General features: G+C 48.7%; 1 protein-coding gene across 1 annotated transcript; it reads left to right on the top strand.

Moving 5' to 3' along the window:
- Positions 1–634: 634 nt before the first annotated feature.
- On the top strand, positions 635–3541 carry LOC119096980 (uncharacterized). Its single transcript, XM_037219986.1, has 4 exons — positions 635–662; positions 1484–1634; positions 2278–2351; positions 2628–3541. Exons 2-4 carry the CDS (start codon positions 1492–1494, stop codon positions 2804–2806), a joined length of 396 nt encoding a protein of 131 aa, XP_037075881.1. The 5' UTR covers positions 635–662; positions 1484–1491; the 3' UTR covers positions 2807–3541.
- The last annotated feature ends 11924 nt before the right edge of the window (positions 3542–15465 follow it).

The raw sequence follows: 15465 nt of genomic DNA on the forward strand, positions 1-15465 counted from the left end.
ATAACTAAGTTGTACTACTCAAGACTGGTCTCAGCCGGCGGTAATTGTTCGGCGGTAATTGAGATTCGGCGCCGATCTGTAAGCGGACAGTGACCTTTTCGCTCAGGTTGTCATCTGGTCATCAGCTTCGTTGTGTTACAGCGTAATCTAGCTATCTCAAAAGTAAACTGATTTCGCACTGGGACCAACGCTCAGATCGAATTATAAATTAGCGAAGTTCCAATCACACAAATAGAACAAGACCGATTGCAACTGAAGAAGAGAAATCTAAACATCAAAGGATGCAGCACGACGAACACACTCAGCCGTTCATGTTTGTTCTGATTGAAAGATCGCAGTTATTGATTGTTATAGAAATAAATGTAAAAGAAATGTGTTCCCGTGCCCTTAATCTAGCTAGCATGTATGCGAGAAGATTTTTGAGGCTTGTCCTCTAAACACTACCACAAGGCTTGCCAGTTCTCTGTTCCCAACTACGCCTGGCGCTGCTCACAACTATGCAGCCTTGCTATGCGCCAGGCAAAGGACATGCTCGAATCGAAAGCCGAGGCAAGGGGTGCTAGAAGTGTGTCAGTTGGTTGGCACCGGGTATATAAGCGGGCATGCGCAGCTCCTTCCCCACACTAGGGGTTAAATCTCATCGCGGTCAGGCAAGAACGCAGGTGAGGAGGCGGAGCGGCGTCGGCAGGTGACGCTAACCCGCGTCCGGCTTTGTCAACCCCGCTCGCTCGGCAGTGTGGTGTACGGCGCGCGCCGTACGCCCGTGCGCCGCTGACACTGCCGGATGGTGGCGGCGTGGTCTGGCCAGGTGCTCTGAGCGGGCGCCAGCCGCCGTGGCATGGTGAGCTGGCGTCAGTCGCTGTGGCATGGTGAGTTGGCGTCAGTCACCGTGGCATGGTGAACTGGCGTCAGCCACCGTGGTATGGTGAGCTGGCGGCAGCCGCCGTGGTATGGTGAGCGGGCGTCAGCCGCCGTGGCATGGTGAGCGGGAGCCAGTCGCCAGTGTATGGTGACCTGGTGTCAGCCGACGTGGCATGGTGACCTGGCGTCAGTCGCCGTGGCATGGTGAACTGGCGTCAGCCGCCGTGGCATGGTGAGCTGGCGTCAGCCGCCGTGGTATGACCTGGACTGAGCGTCATTCTGTCACGTAAGGCGCCGCTCTAATACTGAGGCGTCCTGGACCGCAGGCCTCTGGGCTGACGCGCCGCTGTCAGTGTCACCTACGCTGACACACGGATGTGGAAAACATTTAACGATCATAACGGTGTCACAAAGTGCAGAGGTCATCCACGGACACTGCTTTTTTGCGCATACCGTACCGGAAACCAATTAGTTTTACGATGCATGTTGGGCTATTAGAACTGCCCTGAGTAAACCAGACCGCACACATGTGCCGAGACGACTTAGTTCAGTTGCACTGCAGCGGCGTTGTCCCAGCTCTTCCTCAATCAGCATCGTTTTAATTGGCCGACTGCACTTCCAGATTCCGAAATGAAGGCGATCGTCTGCATTGTGCTGGCTCTGTCAGCCGCCGTGGCTGCCAATGGAGGCTTCTATCCTTTCTCGGTCCAGCGGGCACCCGACGCCTTCGACAACTACAATCGCAACCACTACAAGACGGCCAAGCATAGCGGGTGAGTCACTTTGTGCACTGTCGCACTTCGGTGCCTAATTTATCGTCGCAGGGTTATCGGAAATACGACCGCTGTCGCTGAGCATCTCATGATAGTCAGAATGTGCCTTTAAATGCTATTACCGTGCCTTCTCGGAGGTGCACTGTGGTGGAGGTGTCGGCGTTACTCCACCTCCGATGTGGACGCCCTTCTCGGGCGACATGTGTTGGGCGATAACGCCTGTGTAATAGTCGAGATGCATACAAGAGTATTAAAGTAGTGTGGGTGAGGTACAAAATGGAGGTACATCGCCGTGGAGATGAAATAGCAACTCACCAGCACCACCGCCATCTGTTGCCAGAACAGGAAAACATTCAGATGTCAGCATAAAGAGCCTGTTTAAAGGATGTGCTGCGTTTCGAAATGGCTTTTGGTGATTGGCACATCAAAGTTCGTCAGTATCTAAAGACCAAAATCTTGAAAAGTCTTGCCCATCTAGCGTCCAATGTGTATATTTCAATTTATATGGGCCAACTTGTCGAGATCCAAGTTCAGTTAGAATTGAAATAAAACGTTACCAAGAATTGTCCGCAATCCAAAAGGCCATCAAGACACAGGGGCATCACTGACGTGGTAATGTGATGACATGCCTGGGATGTTTCAGCTTGTTGGACCGCCTGTTTGGAGCTAACCGGCGCCAGGGAATCCTCGAAGGCCTGGGAGGAATTGGTGGTCCCGGTGAGACACCCCTTATCCTCGTTTAAACGGAGGCATTGGATATACTAGTAACTCTGCTAGCAACTTTGTATGGTGAAGTTTGTTACTTCTGCTAACAGCGATGGAAGGTGCAGGAAGCAACACTATGACGCAGACCGCACAACGGTACGTTGCGCGGTTGCAGAGCCGCTTTTTGTAGAAGTGCACGCCCGAACTCTTTGACCTCTGGTCCTTTCACTGCGGGCCTGTTGCAATAGCGGATGGCCGTTTCGGTGATCCCGCTGTCGGTGTTGGCAGTCGCCGTGGTTGGGGTCGTGGTCGCCGGTATCATAGCCGCCACTGGACTCGCCTTCGTCATCGCCAACATCAACTCATCCGGCCGAGGTCTGGACACGGACGACTGGGAGGACAGCCAGTCGGTTTGGATGGACCAGCTGGTGCGGGACTTCGAGGACTCCTGGCAGACTACGGAGTAATCCTCAGACATCTAGCAACTGGGCACGCCATTTCAAGAGCCCATCAGCACTTTAGTTTTCGTGTTCATCCGGGCGGTGTTCATCTTGCTTGGCGGACTGCATAACGCAACCCAGCCTCGAATGTTCTTGTGTTCTCGTCTGAAAGCTGATCATGAACTGGACCAGAGAAGCTCGCTTAATTCGCTCCGCAGTTTAATGCATCCTCCCCCCCTTCAGACAGTTCATCTGGGCTCCTGCTGCGGCTGTGAGCCGTAGCTTCCAACGTTTTTGAAAGGTGCTTTCTAGATGTTTGCGATGCGCCTCCTCCGCCCCCTCCCACGCGCGATCCCACCATTGTGACGCCGCTAGCACGGACGGATGGGTTTTGAAGTCAAGCTTGGATGTTTTCCCCTCCTGTTGACACAAGAACTGTTACATGGCATTTACCGGACCGCATCAAATTACTTCGGCCATTCACGTGGTATTAATGATGTGACATGGGCTTTTTCCTCTTACTGTTACGTAGGAAGGTGCTTGTCATTTTGGCCGATTTCTACCGAACAATTGATTACTGCTTGTTTTGTGCGTTGTTATTTGGTTTCGCCAGTTCGTTGTTGTTATTTTTTGCGGTTATAAGCAATTCTTAACTCTGCGAAAAGACGCAAGGAGCTTGTTGTTACGTCTGTGGTATTGATAATTACCGATGTGATCTGTTATGAAAACGTCCATCATGTGAAATACATTTCCATGAATGTCTCACTGGTACTGCACCGCACGGGTGTCGATTTCTATTCTTTTGTGCGGGTCCTGGCCCTTCCCCCCCCCCCCCCCCCACCTCCTCCCAGTGTTGAGTTGGGCCCCCAATGGTGACTTGTCTCCCAATGGTTTTGGCCGGAATGCTACAAAAAAAAATGTGGGTGAAAGACGATCACAACATAACCTATTTCCTTTGATCCTTCCGCGTAGTGGCGTCTCGCACCACTCATACTGAATAGTCATGGCTGCTCTCACCACGAGGTACAAATCGTAACAGCTGAGCGGATAAACGATGCAATGAACTTCACATATATAGCGTCATAAGACACGCAATGGTTTGTGAAGTTAAAGTGAAAAGCCGTGGAATATGGGGATTCTCGAAGTCCTTCGTGGCTAACCCCGTCGCCAATAACACAAATTCGTGCCACCTCCAATGACCGCCATAGAAGTGCGCCATCGGCGCACTACAGCGACCTCTAAAGGGTCACCTGCATGTGCCGATCAGAAGAGACGCGTGCATCTAGTGCTTACTCCCTAGATCTAGTCCTGCATGACTTCTATACTGCTGAAATCAAATACTTTTATAGATTATACAAATATTAAACACAAATATAGCGCTAAATACAAATAAAGTGGGCTACATCCGGACGTCGGTTTGCTTTTGGTTTGCCCCCATAATTTGCAAAAATTGACACCCCTTAAGCGTCCAATGCAGTGGACATAATCTTTTTTTTGCAGCTTGCATGTGAACATTATGTGTGCTAATGATCTCGGTTCATAAATTTATGCATCACTTTTCGTCACTGATCTTAGTACACTTCTTTTCGAAGTTCACTAGCAGCCCAGCAGCCCCCTAGCTTCTTAACTGCATATGAGGAAAGCTACTGCGTATGAGCTCATAATTCCATGCGATTAAGCTCATTATTCATGCAAGTGTGTTATAAAGCACAATAGTTAAGTAAAAACAGGCAAAATCTAGCCAACAACGCCCAAACATTACCTCTGCGAGCATGACCAGACTGCAATGGCGCATACCGCCGTGATGCCCAAGCCAACCATGTGTATCAAAACGCGTTTATTAATGTGTCGTTTCTGCGCCACAAACGTCATGAAATCTGACGAACTAACCGGGATTCGTCAGCATTATTTTTCACGTCGTTTATGTTGGTTGCCCAAAGACGCATGTAGAAACGCAAAATTTGTGCTGATCGCTGTATGCGCAGCGGAGTGGCAGCATTGGAATGACGTTATTATGGCGTCATGGATGCCTGGGTGACGCCGAAATAGTCTACTCGAACAAGTCTGCACATCTTGGCGGGCGTGTAGTTAAGAATCTTGAGGGGCATACGTGTTAGAAGGGCGGGGCTGTGAACTGTACAGAATGATCTTCAAGATGGCTATTTCAGTTTAACACCCTATAAAAATGTGGAACACTCCCTTCAGAGAGAATGCCCCACCAAGTAAGGTATTGAAGCGTGCATCAAATTTAATGACATAAGCTCACTTGTAACTTCTGGTATACGTTTAAATAAGAGATTGCTCTGGACAACGCAATTTCGCTGTTTGGTAGTTATGTTTCTCAACATGTCATTGTTTGATTGCGTTATGGTATCTTGCACGACTTTGACTGAGAGCCAATTGACCGCTGTTATATCAGGAAATTTGGAAATGGCTACTCTAGAAATGGAAAAGACTGCTCTAGAAAACACGATTAGCCTTTTAAGTAAATTTTCTCATCGATACGTCTCTCGAACCCACCCTGCCACAGGAAGACGAAGAGGAAGACAGACGCTCCAACAAATTGGACTATCAGACGGAATGTAGTGCCTTGTGGGACGGCCGTACATTTGCTATTTGCCACAGAATGAACATGATGTTGGTGGTGTTGTGTTTCAGCGTCTAGCGTACAGAAAAATTTCACAAATACAACAGAAGTTCGGAGACATTCGCAACATTTCTTTAGCACAGCGTTCCATTTTTTGCTCCTATACATTGGAAAGGGTGGGACGGAAGAGTATTGATGGGCTCAAGTCGGTGAGGGGAGGGCCAGGCCTCTCGAAAATATACAAAGTGACGCCCCTGAGAACCAGGTTTTTGGTTTCCTTTGCACTGAGCTCATTGCATTAGCTGTGTGGCCTTTAGTCATGCAGATGCTCTGAATATATTTAGACGGCAAATAAAATAACAAGAATGAGCAATAGCCGTAGCTTCACATCCTCACCCCAGATGCACGGTGCTGCGCTGCAGACAACCCGGAGCACAGGTGGATACGCCAAAAGGTTTTCCTAATCATAATATGTAGAAGATTGGGAATCAACTTGCCAAACGACATCAGTGCTCAAGACAATGACAAGCAAACTTTTTCTAAGCGAGTATTACGGGAAGAAGCGTTCAAACCATGTTTCAAGTCGCCGGTTATGGTTTTCGCTCGCACAAAGCTTGCAGTTATGCAGTGATTCTGATGTCTCGAGGGTCGCGTTTTGATCTACCCTTTAGATGGATATGCCTTGTTCAGCATTTTGCTCTTTAGCTACTGAAGAAGTTTGAGGTGTCGATCACTAAAGCCATTTCGAAACGGAACACGTAATTCTAGCATGCTCTTGATACAGATCTCTGAATGCTTTCCTGTCTGGCAACAGATGGCGGTGGCGCTGGTGTGTTGCTATTTCATCTCCGCGGCGATGTACCTCCATTTTGTACCTCACCCACACTACTTTAATACTCTTGTATGCATCTCGACCATTACACAGACGTTATCGCCCAACACATGTCGCCCGAGAAGGGCGTCCACATCGGAGGTGGAGTAACGCCGACACCTCCACCACAGTGCACCTCCGAGAAGGCACGGTAATAGCATTTAAAGGCACATTCTGACTATCATGAGATGCTCAGCGACAGCGGTCGTATTTCCGATAACCCTGCGACGACAACTTAAGCACCGAAGTGTGACAGTGCACAAAGTGACTCACCCGCTATGCTTGACCGGCTGGTAGTGGTTGCGATTGTAGTTGTCGAAGGCGTCGGGCGTCCGCTGGACCGAGTAAGGATAGAAGCCTTCATTGGCAGCCACGGCGGCTGACAGAGCCAGCACAATGCAGACGATCGCCTTCATTTCGGAATCCGAAGCTGTAATGCGCCAATTATATTCAGGAAGGGCTGGGACAACGAAGCTTGCGACGCAATTAGAATGGGCCATTTTCTGACCCTGCGTCACATACTATACTTTTGTGGTAGCTAGCTTCGCACGTCGGTGGTACAAGGGTCAAGGAAAGTTACTAGATATCTCACCCCAAAGCCTTATTCCCAACCGTTCACAGTGTGTTGAATTTTCTTCCACGCCTTGATATGCCTGGAAATTCTTAAAAGAGTGAGCATTTAGGCTTGAAGCTAAGACATATCGTCGGTACGCACTGACTGCATCCATATCAAACGATGATGTCGGTGTGCTCTTGCGCACACTGATGAGTTCGACGATTTTCTGCCGCACAGCACCGGGCCGTATAACATCGTGTACGGTTTAGCTTCTGTTCTGACCATTGCAATGCACCTCAACTAATCTGTCTCAGCACATGCCTGCGGCTGAGGCCACCTCACCATGCCACGGCGGCTGACGCCAGCTCACCATACCACGGACGCCAGCTCACCATACCACGGCGGCTGACACCAGCTCACCATACCACGGTGACTGACGCCAGCTCACCATACCACGGTGACTGACGCCAGCTCACCATACCACGGTGACTGATGCCAGCTCACCATACCACGGTGACTGACGCCAGCTCACCATACCACGGTGACTGATGCCAGCTCACCATACCACGGTGACTGACGCCAGCTCAGCGCCTGTCGCAGGGACGGCCCGCAGCCAGTGACACGAGCAGACCTCGCCGCCAGTGAGGAGCATACCGGCACGCAGGCGCCCTACACCACACCGCCGAGCGAGCGGGGTTGACAAAGCCGGACGCGGGTTAGCGCCACCTGCCGACGCCGCTCCGCCTCCTCACCTGCGTTCTTGCCTGACCGCGATGAGACCTCAACCCCTGGTGTGGGGAAGGAGCCGCGCATGCCCGCTTATATACCCGGTGCTAACCAGCTGACACACTTCCAGCACTCCTGTCCCGGCTTTCGATTCGAGTATGTCCTTTGCCTAGCGCATAGCAAGGCTGCATAGTTGTAAACAACGCCAAGCGTGGTTGGAAACAGAGAACTGGCAAGCCTTATGATAGTGTTTAGAAGTCAAGCCTCAAAAATCTTCTCGCACAGTTGGTAGGTAAAAATAAAGGCACGGTAACACATTTTTTGTTTTATATTTTATCACGATCAATAACTTAGGCTTTTCAATCAGAACAAACCAGAGCGGCTGAGTATGTTCGTCGTGTCGCATAATTGGGCATCTGGATTTCCCTTCTTCAGTTGTAATTTGCCTCGTTCTTATGGTGTGATTAGAACTTTGCTAATTCATAATTTGATGACAGCGTTGGTTTCAACACAAAGCTACTTTACGTTCAAGAAAACTACACTAAACAACGCCGTAACACAACGAAACTAATGGCCATATGACAAACTGAGTGATAAGCTCGCCTGCAGATCGGCGCCGAACCTCGACACAATAGCACCGCTGGCCAAGACCAGTCTTGAGAAGTACAACTCAGTTGCACATATTTGTCGCTGAGTTGTTGGTCTAAGGCGTCCTTCAATGCATAGGCGTATGAACGTTTCAAAAAGTGGCGGGGAGGGGGGCAAGCAAGTGCGTACTTCAGGAACTTTTTTCTGCAAAGGCAGCCCAATGACCAGGACGGGGGGGGATAGAGGTGGAGGTTGTTATCGCTCTGTATTCAAATGTCACGATTGCTATGTTAAATATGAATCTAGACATGTTTCTCACCAGTGCACAATCGTGCCTATTCGACTCATCTACGTCATTCGGCAAATAAGGCACCCAGCTTCCCAAGAAATTCCACGGGCGGGTGGGAATTTTGCGTCATTGAGGAGGCACCTCCTTCACAGAGTAGATGCCAAAGTACGGCTTGGACATAGGATGGTGAGAGTTTTGAAAGTGGATTTCTGGCTCACAGTGCGATAGATGTTTCAAGCGTCTTCATTTTGCTGGCTTCTTTTGAAGACATAATACTTGTCACAGCATTTTCGGCGGAAACAAATTCGGAAGCTTGAAACTGCCAAAAACAGTGACAAAAACCATAAATTGGAGGTTCTCTTTTTAAAAACCAAGCGAGAAAATGAAGACCCGTCTGCCATATGTTCCTTATCTGGGCCCTGCTCACGTCCGCCGTCGGCGACCACCGCCCTGGTCCGGCTGTCTCCCGTATGACTGACTGCGAATCGATCGTGTGGCTGCTTTGTTGCATATTTTTGGATCAGTGTTACTACTAATTGTTGTGTGAAACATATGGTGGACGCATGCAACAGTAGCTTTTTCCGAATTATTTTCCCTTACACCACACCACCGCAGAAAAACATTCTTCGGGAAGCCTACGTTGCGTATGAGTTGACCCAACAGACAGTTCATTTCCCATCATTTAACATAGACCACTTGATCTGCCTTTGTTTGTAGGCAGGGGCGTAGCCAAAGCCTTGCCAAGGGGAAGCACAGGGTTGACAAAAGCCCTTCTTATGTCAACTCATCCAAAAATCCCCGGATACATCTTACTTGTTAACAAGGGATACGGTTTCTTTGTTATTTTTACATTACAGCCACAGCGGAAACCAGAAGCCACCGTGAGATCAATTCTGTCTGTATTATGAAGCGAATGAACTGCAGACATAATGCGTTGAACGACCGCATGGAACAAATCACCGGCGTTCTTAATTTACCTTGGTTTAGTGGACCGCTTCCAAACCGATAGGATTCAGAAGCTTTGTCGGAATTTTTTTATCCAAGTTTTGCAGACATTACGGACATGGCGAAGGTAGATTAGATCAATATGTTTGATCCAAATCTGAGTATGAAAATTTGATTGTAGATCGAGTCGTCAACAATCTGTATTCACATGGCCAAACCATGTTTGTTTGTAAACGTTCACCATTCAGTCAGAATCGATAAGTGATACAGTGGATGTAACGTGGTTCTTTAACATGCGCGCACGCAAATCTTAACAATAAAAACATCGACAGCAGGCGTTGCAGTCTCCATAACAAGCCAAGCGTTAGCTCAGCGGCCAACTTTTAGCCGTGGTCCACAAGTGGACGATAATAAAAACGTTTCTGAAATGATTACCTTTTAACACTCAAATCGATTAATATTACATGTTAAGTGACGTAATTTTGAGCATGTGCATTCGCAACTTTTGACAACAAGAACCTCGACTCCAGGCGTTACACTCTCCGTAAGTCGCGCAACGTCGCCCCAGCAGCTAATAGCGAGCCGTGGCCAACGAGTGGACAAAAATGATGACACTTCCGAAAGGAGTATCTCTGAACGCTTCATGACATCAAAGCTTACATTTGGAAGGTAGTCTGGGCGCATATTTCACGTGTACGGGTTTAAGACTGATGACAAGAACGTATCAGCGCTTAAAGCACTGCGAAGTAGGGATGGAATCTGGCGGATGAACTGGGAGAGTAAAGCTAGAATATTTATTTTTGTGTTTATGAAACCATTAATCTGTTCATAAGGCAGATTAACACGGCGCCCGATGTCTGGTGGCATTCGCAGCGGCCGAAGCCGTTCGGTTTTACATCTTATTAACCAACGGCAAAACATGATAAAAACAGTGGCAGTCATCACTGATCTTACATTTGTCAGTTCATGACTGCAGACAAGATGCTTTCTTGAGGGTGAGAACAAGGATCCTGTCAACACCACAGCAGAGCGCGACATTGATGACGCTCTGATGACCTTCTGGGCGGCCCCCTGGACAACTTTGCGGGATTGGTCGGGACGAAAAGTGACTCCAGTAGGGATCAGCCGGGACGAGAAGTGACTCCAGTAGGGATCGGTCGGGACGAGAAGTGACTCCAGTAGGGATCAGCCGGGACGAGAAGTGACTCCAGTAGGGATCGGTCGGGACGAGAAGTGACTCCAGTAGCACGGGACGATACCGCACACGGCACAGGCTTCACTGGATTGCCTGGAGACTTGCCTGCTGGTATATGGAAGCTCGATAACTCAGCGTGAGATCTATGAGGTGACACTTCCTAGAAAGAAATTAACGCCTTCCTAGCTTCTAGCAAATGACCGTTATTCTTTGACCTGACGTAAGATCACAGGTCGTAACAGACAACCCTTGTTAGCAAACATTCGATTCTTTTCCACGGGCTTTGCAACACCACTTTCCACCCCATCGTCGTGCGCTTAGTTCTCGAGAGGAGAGGAGGGATGAAAAAGTGCTAATCTGACCACTATGATAGGACTTGACCTGAACAAGATGCGTTCGCCGTTCATCAGACAAAAAGTGGAGATAACTTACAAAATATGTACCATTAAATCTGGTTTAGATCAAGCGACCCCAGCGTGCCTCCGCACAAAATACGTAGAGATAGCAGCAGGAGGATAGGATCATAGAATTGTTGAATCTTGATTCTCAATGTCATTATCAAAAACGTGCGTGCTGGCTTATTTTCTCCTGGGTTTTTAGCTGCCGTCAGTGTGGCAGAGGCTTGGAGTGCCCGTGAGAGCTGTATAACGCCAAGGCCTTACTGCCAATGGCTGCTCCTTAACACAATGCTTCTCGAAAGAAGACATAAACAGCCCAAGTCCCTCGCAACTGCCCACAGGCACTAGATCACATGTCTATAATTCATACAAGCGTTTTCGCGCCTTGTCAACTGGATACCCGGTCCTCAGAGGGGACCAGCAGGCGAGTAATCAACACGTCCGATATGTCCGAGCCCCGGTCACACCTAGTCAGCGCCTGTGGTATGACTAGTGGGCAGACGCATGCTTGAAGGCGATCCTGAGGGGTACTGGAGATCAGCTGCCCTCGCGTCACCGACAGTGAAACAGTGCTTAGCAAACAATCAAGCTACCATCTGTGGACTTTATGAGACCATGGACTGCCCACTAGACGTCAACTTTCACGTCGCCGAATTTCTGGAGGTAAGCAATGGCCTTCAAAGCAAGTTCTTGGCCCAGAGTAGTTCTTAGAAATCTAGGCAGCTGAGTTCTTCGCGCTCCCACATCGAGGTATTCGAAAGCTCACGCCAGCCACGCCACATTTTCTGTGCTGCTTGTGCTGTCACCTTAAAAAGCCTTTGAGCGAACATGGAGAACCAAATGCTGACCACGCTGAGAGAGCTGCATGTACAGTTGCAGTTCATCACGCCGTAGGTTATGAGTCGCATTTACCTTGCTGCATAGCGAACTTATTTGCACTTGAATACGAATACGTTTCGCACTATTGGAGAGCAGTGAACGCTCGGCGCACGCTGATTTCCAATGCGTAGCGATGCAACAGCTTTGTGCTCTGGATATATTATTTGTGTGCTCTATCAAGAACGGAGATCATAGCCTTAGGCGCTTGCCTGTCTACTGCGAGCAGAAATCTTTAAAAGAACACGAAATATTCGCGTAACATGGTAGGGCTATCTGACGTGTCTGTTAGCGGTTTTTGGGACGTCTCAATAAAGCTCAATAGTGTTTCACTAATGTTTCTCTCCGACCAATGCTCTCCGAGCTTTAATGCAATTTGTGGGTACAAAACGTCGCTCGTTCCAGACCGTCAAAGCGCATGGGTGATGATTTTGTATGAGCATGACAATGGATAATGCTGTCCGGATTTCGCGACGCTAGAGCATCCTAACCATGCTGTAATTTTGTGTCGTATCTTATCCTAAAGATTTACACCTAGAAACATGGAATCGCCATTCGGAAGCAGTTATCATGTGTCTGGCTTCGTGACTTGATCCGAACAATTGCAGGATTGAAGGGGATTGAGGATGTCGGAGGCGCCCCGCCATATAGAGTCTATGGCGCAGAAAACGACAAAATATCAGCGCCACGTGTCAATACGCCAATACCCTCTCCACACTTAACTATTTTCTCTTCATTCTCCGCACTTTACTATTATTCCGCACTGACGAATATGTCTACGGATGCTGGATTATGGGCAGTGTGTGGATAGCCGCAGGGGCAGTTTCACGCACGGGTGTCTGTGATAGCCAACCCTAATAAAGTGTCGTTTTCTAGGAACGCAAGCTTTTTCACAAGATCCTCGTCGAGGACGCTCTGCGCCATTTCCGGAACCCGGCACATTGGCCTGCTGCCGGCTCGGAGTACGTGATGAGCAAGCCCCGCATTGCCGCATTCTGGGTAGGTGCACTGTGACGTCATCATGGGACTAACTCACATGGTACCAACGCTGCGGCGACGTAAAAACGCTGTTCTTTGTGGGCTGGTATAAATGTACAATATTCCCACAAACCTGATTTGTTCGACCTAACACTTTCCGTGAAGCATTTTCAGCTGGGCAATGGGATTGGTTTGCACCAGAGTTGCAAAATTATTGCTGAAATGCGCTTCCAACCTGTCCCAACAGGGAGATGCGGTTGCTCATTCACAGGCGATTCATTCCGAAGAACTCTAGCCGGCAGTGCTTTGAAACAGCATGTGCAAAAGAGTACAACACAACAACAGCAACAACAACAACATGGGGTAGAGATGCCAAACAGCGGGCCACTCGGGCTCGCAGCACCCTGGGACGCGCGTTGAGAAGTTAGAAAGCACATTCTGTAGCTTTTGGAAGGCGCGTTGCCACGGTGGATGCGGGGTTGGCCTGCCCTAAGCGGGTAGTGAGTGGTTAAACCCGAAAGCCGTAGATGCAGTGCGCGCCATTTCAGTTCAATATAGCAGATTTACCTGTATAATGGGACGATTTCTGGCAAGTTTTGCATTTTCTGCCAGTCAAAGAGTCGTGGCCCATTTCTCAGTCCAGAAATAGTCTTGAAAGCACATTAGGGTAGTCGGGTTTTTATTCCTTGCGCACATTTTTCACCTAAACCATTCCACATTATGAATCTGTAAGTGAGCCAGCGCCTAGGAAGACCAGAGCGCAGCAACAGCGCCTACCCTCATCACATTTCCTTTTTTTTACATTTCACTCCGTATAGGTGCTGCAGTACGAAGACAATAAAGCAATCATCGCCGATTCATTTAATATAAACTTCAAGCGCGTTGGCTGTTAAGAATATGGCCCGGATGCTCGAGCTATAGAACGTGGTTTAATAGAATTGATCTTTGGAAGCAGAGCGCAGAATCTATTTGTCTTAAAAAATTTGGAAGGTGGATCGTGCAATATCCATTCACATGACATTAAAATAAAGATTTGGAACAGGATTATCAACCAGTTCACCGTGAGAAATCTCCGTTTTTAAACATGTTACTATCATATACAAACCTTTCCATAGTGTAAAACAAAACCATGTTACACTCTACCAAACTTGAGTCCCATGGTGACGTCACATCTGCGTATCTATTAGTCCCATGGTGACGTCACATCTGCGTATCTATTAGTCCCATGGTGACGTCACATCTGCGTATCTATTTACTTTAGTAGCCTTGGGTGATGAGATGCAGGTTTCTTCAATGCATGACGTCATTTCATCCCGTATGCATCGCACAGACGCATACAATCACCGAATTTAAAGCATTCCTCCATCTCGAAAAGAGCTTGCAATCAGCATTATTTTAATCTCATGGGTTTCGGCAAGGGCACCTATCAACACCGAAGGTGAACCCGAAGCTCGCCCCTCGGGTGAAATGCTGCTGGGTACTGCACGGAAATCGTATCTCACTTTTGCGACGCGAAAACCAGAGGTGTGCATAACTTATTTGGGTCGGATCGGATTCGGATTTGGTGAATTTTCTTTAAAAATTGGAGCTTCTTTGCTAAATGCCTTGACAGTGAATATTTATTCTTTTCAGTTAGGGGTGTGCTGGCAGCGTCTTTTATAATCTACCATTTGCCCGGCGTTTTAAGTTGCGCATATGGGACACCATAGGAACACGGTTTAATTTCTAACAGTGCCCGCCCTTCTGAGGGCGAGGGCGAGGGCGAGAGGCAGGCAAAAGCACATTGGGTCAGCTGCTATATGTGTCATGAAGCCATCTTTAGAACACCTATTTCTTCTTCAATGTTAGCTGTTACCCTGAATGGAAAATTTATATCATCGTGGCGCCAGAAGCATGCCATAAGCCATCGCACACACTGCCCTTCTTTCACGTGCATGTGTCTGTGCTTGACAACTTTGGAGGACCTCGCCAAACGTGGGGGGGGGGGGGGGATGGATGTCGCAGCTGCACACCGGTGACGGCTCCAGCGAGAGCTCCCAGCTGTGCCTCTTGAATCCAAGAGGAGACCCCGCATCCACCGCCATCCCTACTTCCAGATGCGGAGCTACATGGGCACAGTTGTCAGCCGACTCGCCGAGAAAAAGCTTTCTCTGTACCACCGCGTGGTTCCGACAGAAAGGCATCGGGTAATGTATAAGGATTATAAGGTACACGCACGTGTACAACTGCATTCAGCCGTGAATACCTTTGTCATGAACCGCGTCGACATGCGCGCGCCAATGCGTGAATTATGTCGGTCGGTTTCGAATCCAACCGACGCGAACCATTCGTTCTGGGCGCGACCTTTCAATGGCATGCGACCTACAATGATCCGTATCTTTCCGCTCCGAGGGCCTAGCATGCATCTGTTGTTTGTTTTGTCCACCCGCGTAGATAACTCTTTCAGGGCTGTCTGTCAGGTATCTGTGTCATGCGATGTTGCGTCGTCAGCGTATGGTTTATGCACTCAGTCCGCAAGAACCCATACCCCACGTTTTGTCCTCCAATGGCCGTTCTTCGCTGGTAAAGCATTGCATCTATTTAAGGGGACGTTGCTCGTTCCTCTCTGTTAATGTTTTCCCTTATCGAATAAGAGGCAGTGGTGAGTATGGATCACCAAAAATTACTGGACGCCATC

This window comes from Pollicipes pollicipes, unplaced genomic scaffold (genome assembly GCF_011947565.3).
Source record: "Pollicipes pollicipes isolate AB1234 unplaced genomic scaffold, Ppol_2.1 Scaffold_2294;HRSCAF=2690_pilon_pilon_pilon, whole genome shotgun sequence".
NCBI classification, from domain to species: Eukaryota; Metazoa; Arthropoda; class Thecostraca; order Pollicipedomorpha; family Pollicipedidae; genus Pollicipes; species Pollicipes pollicipes.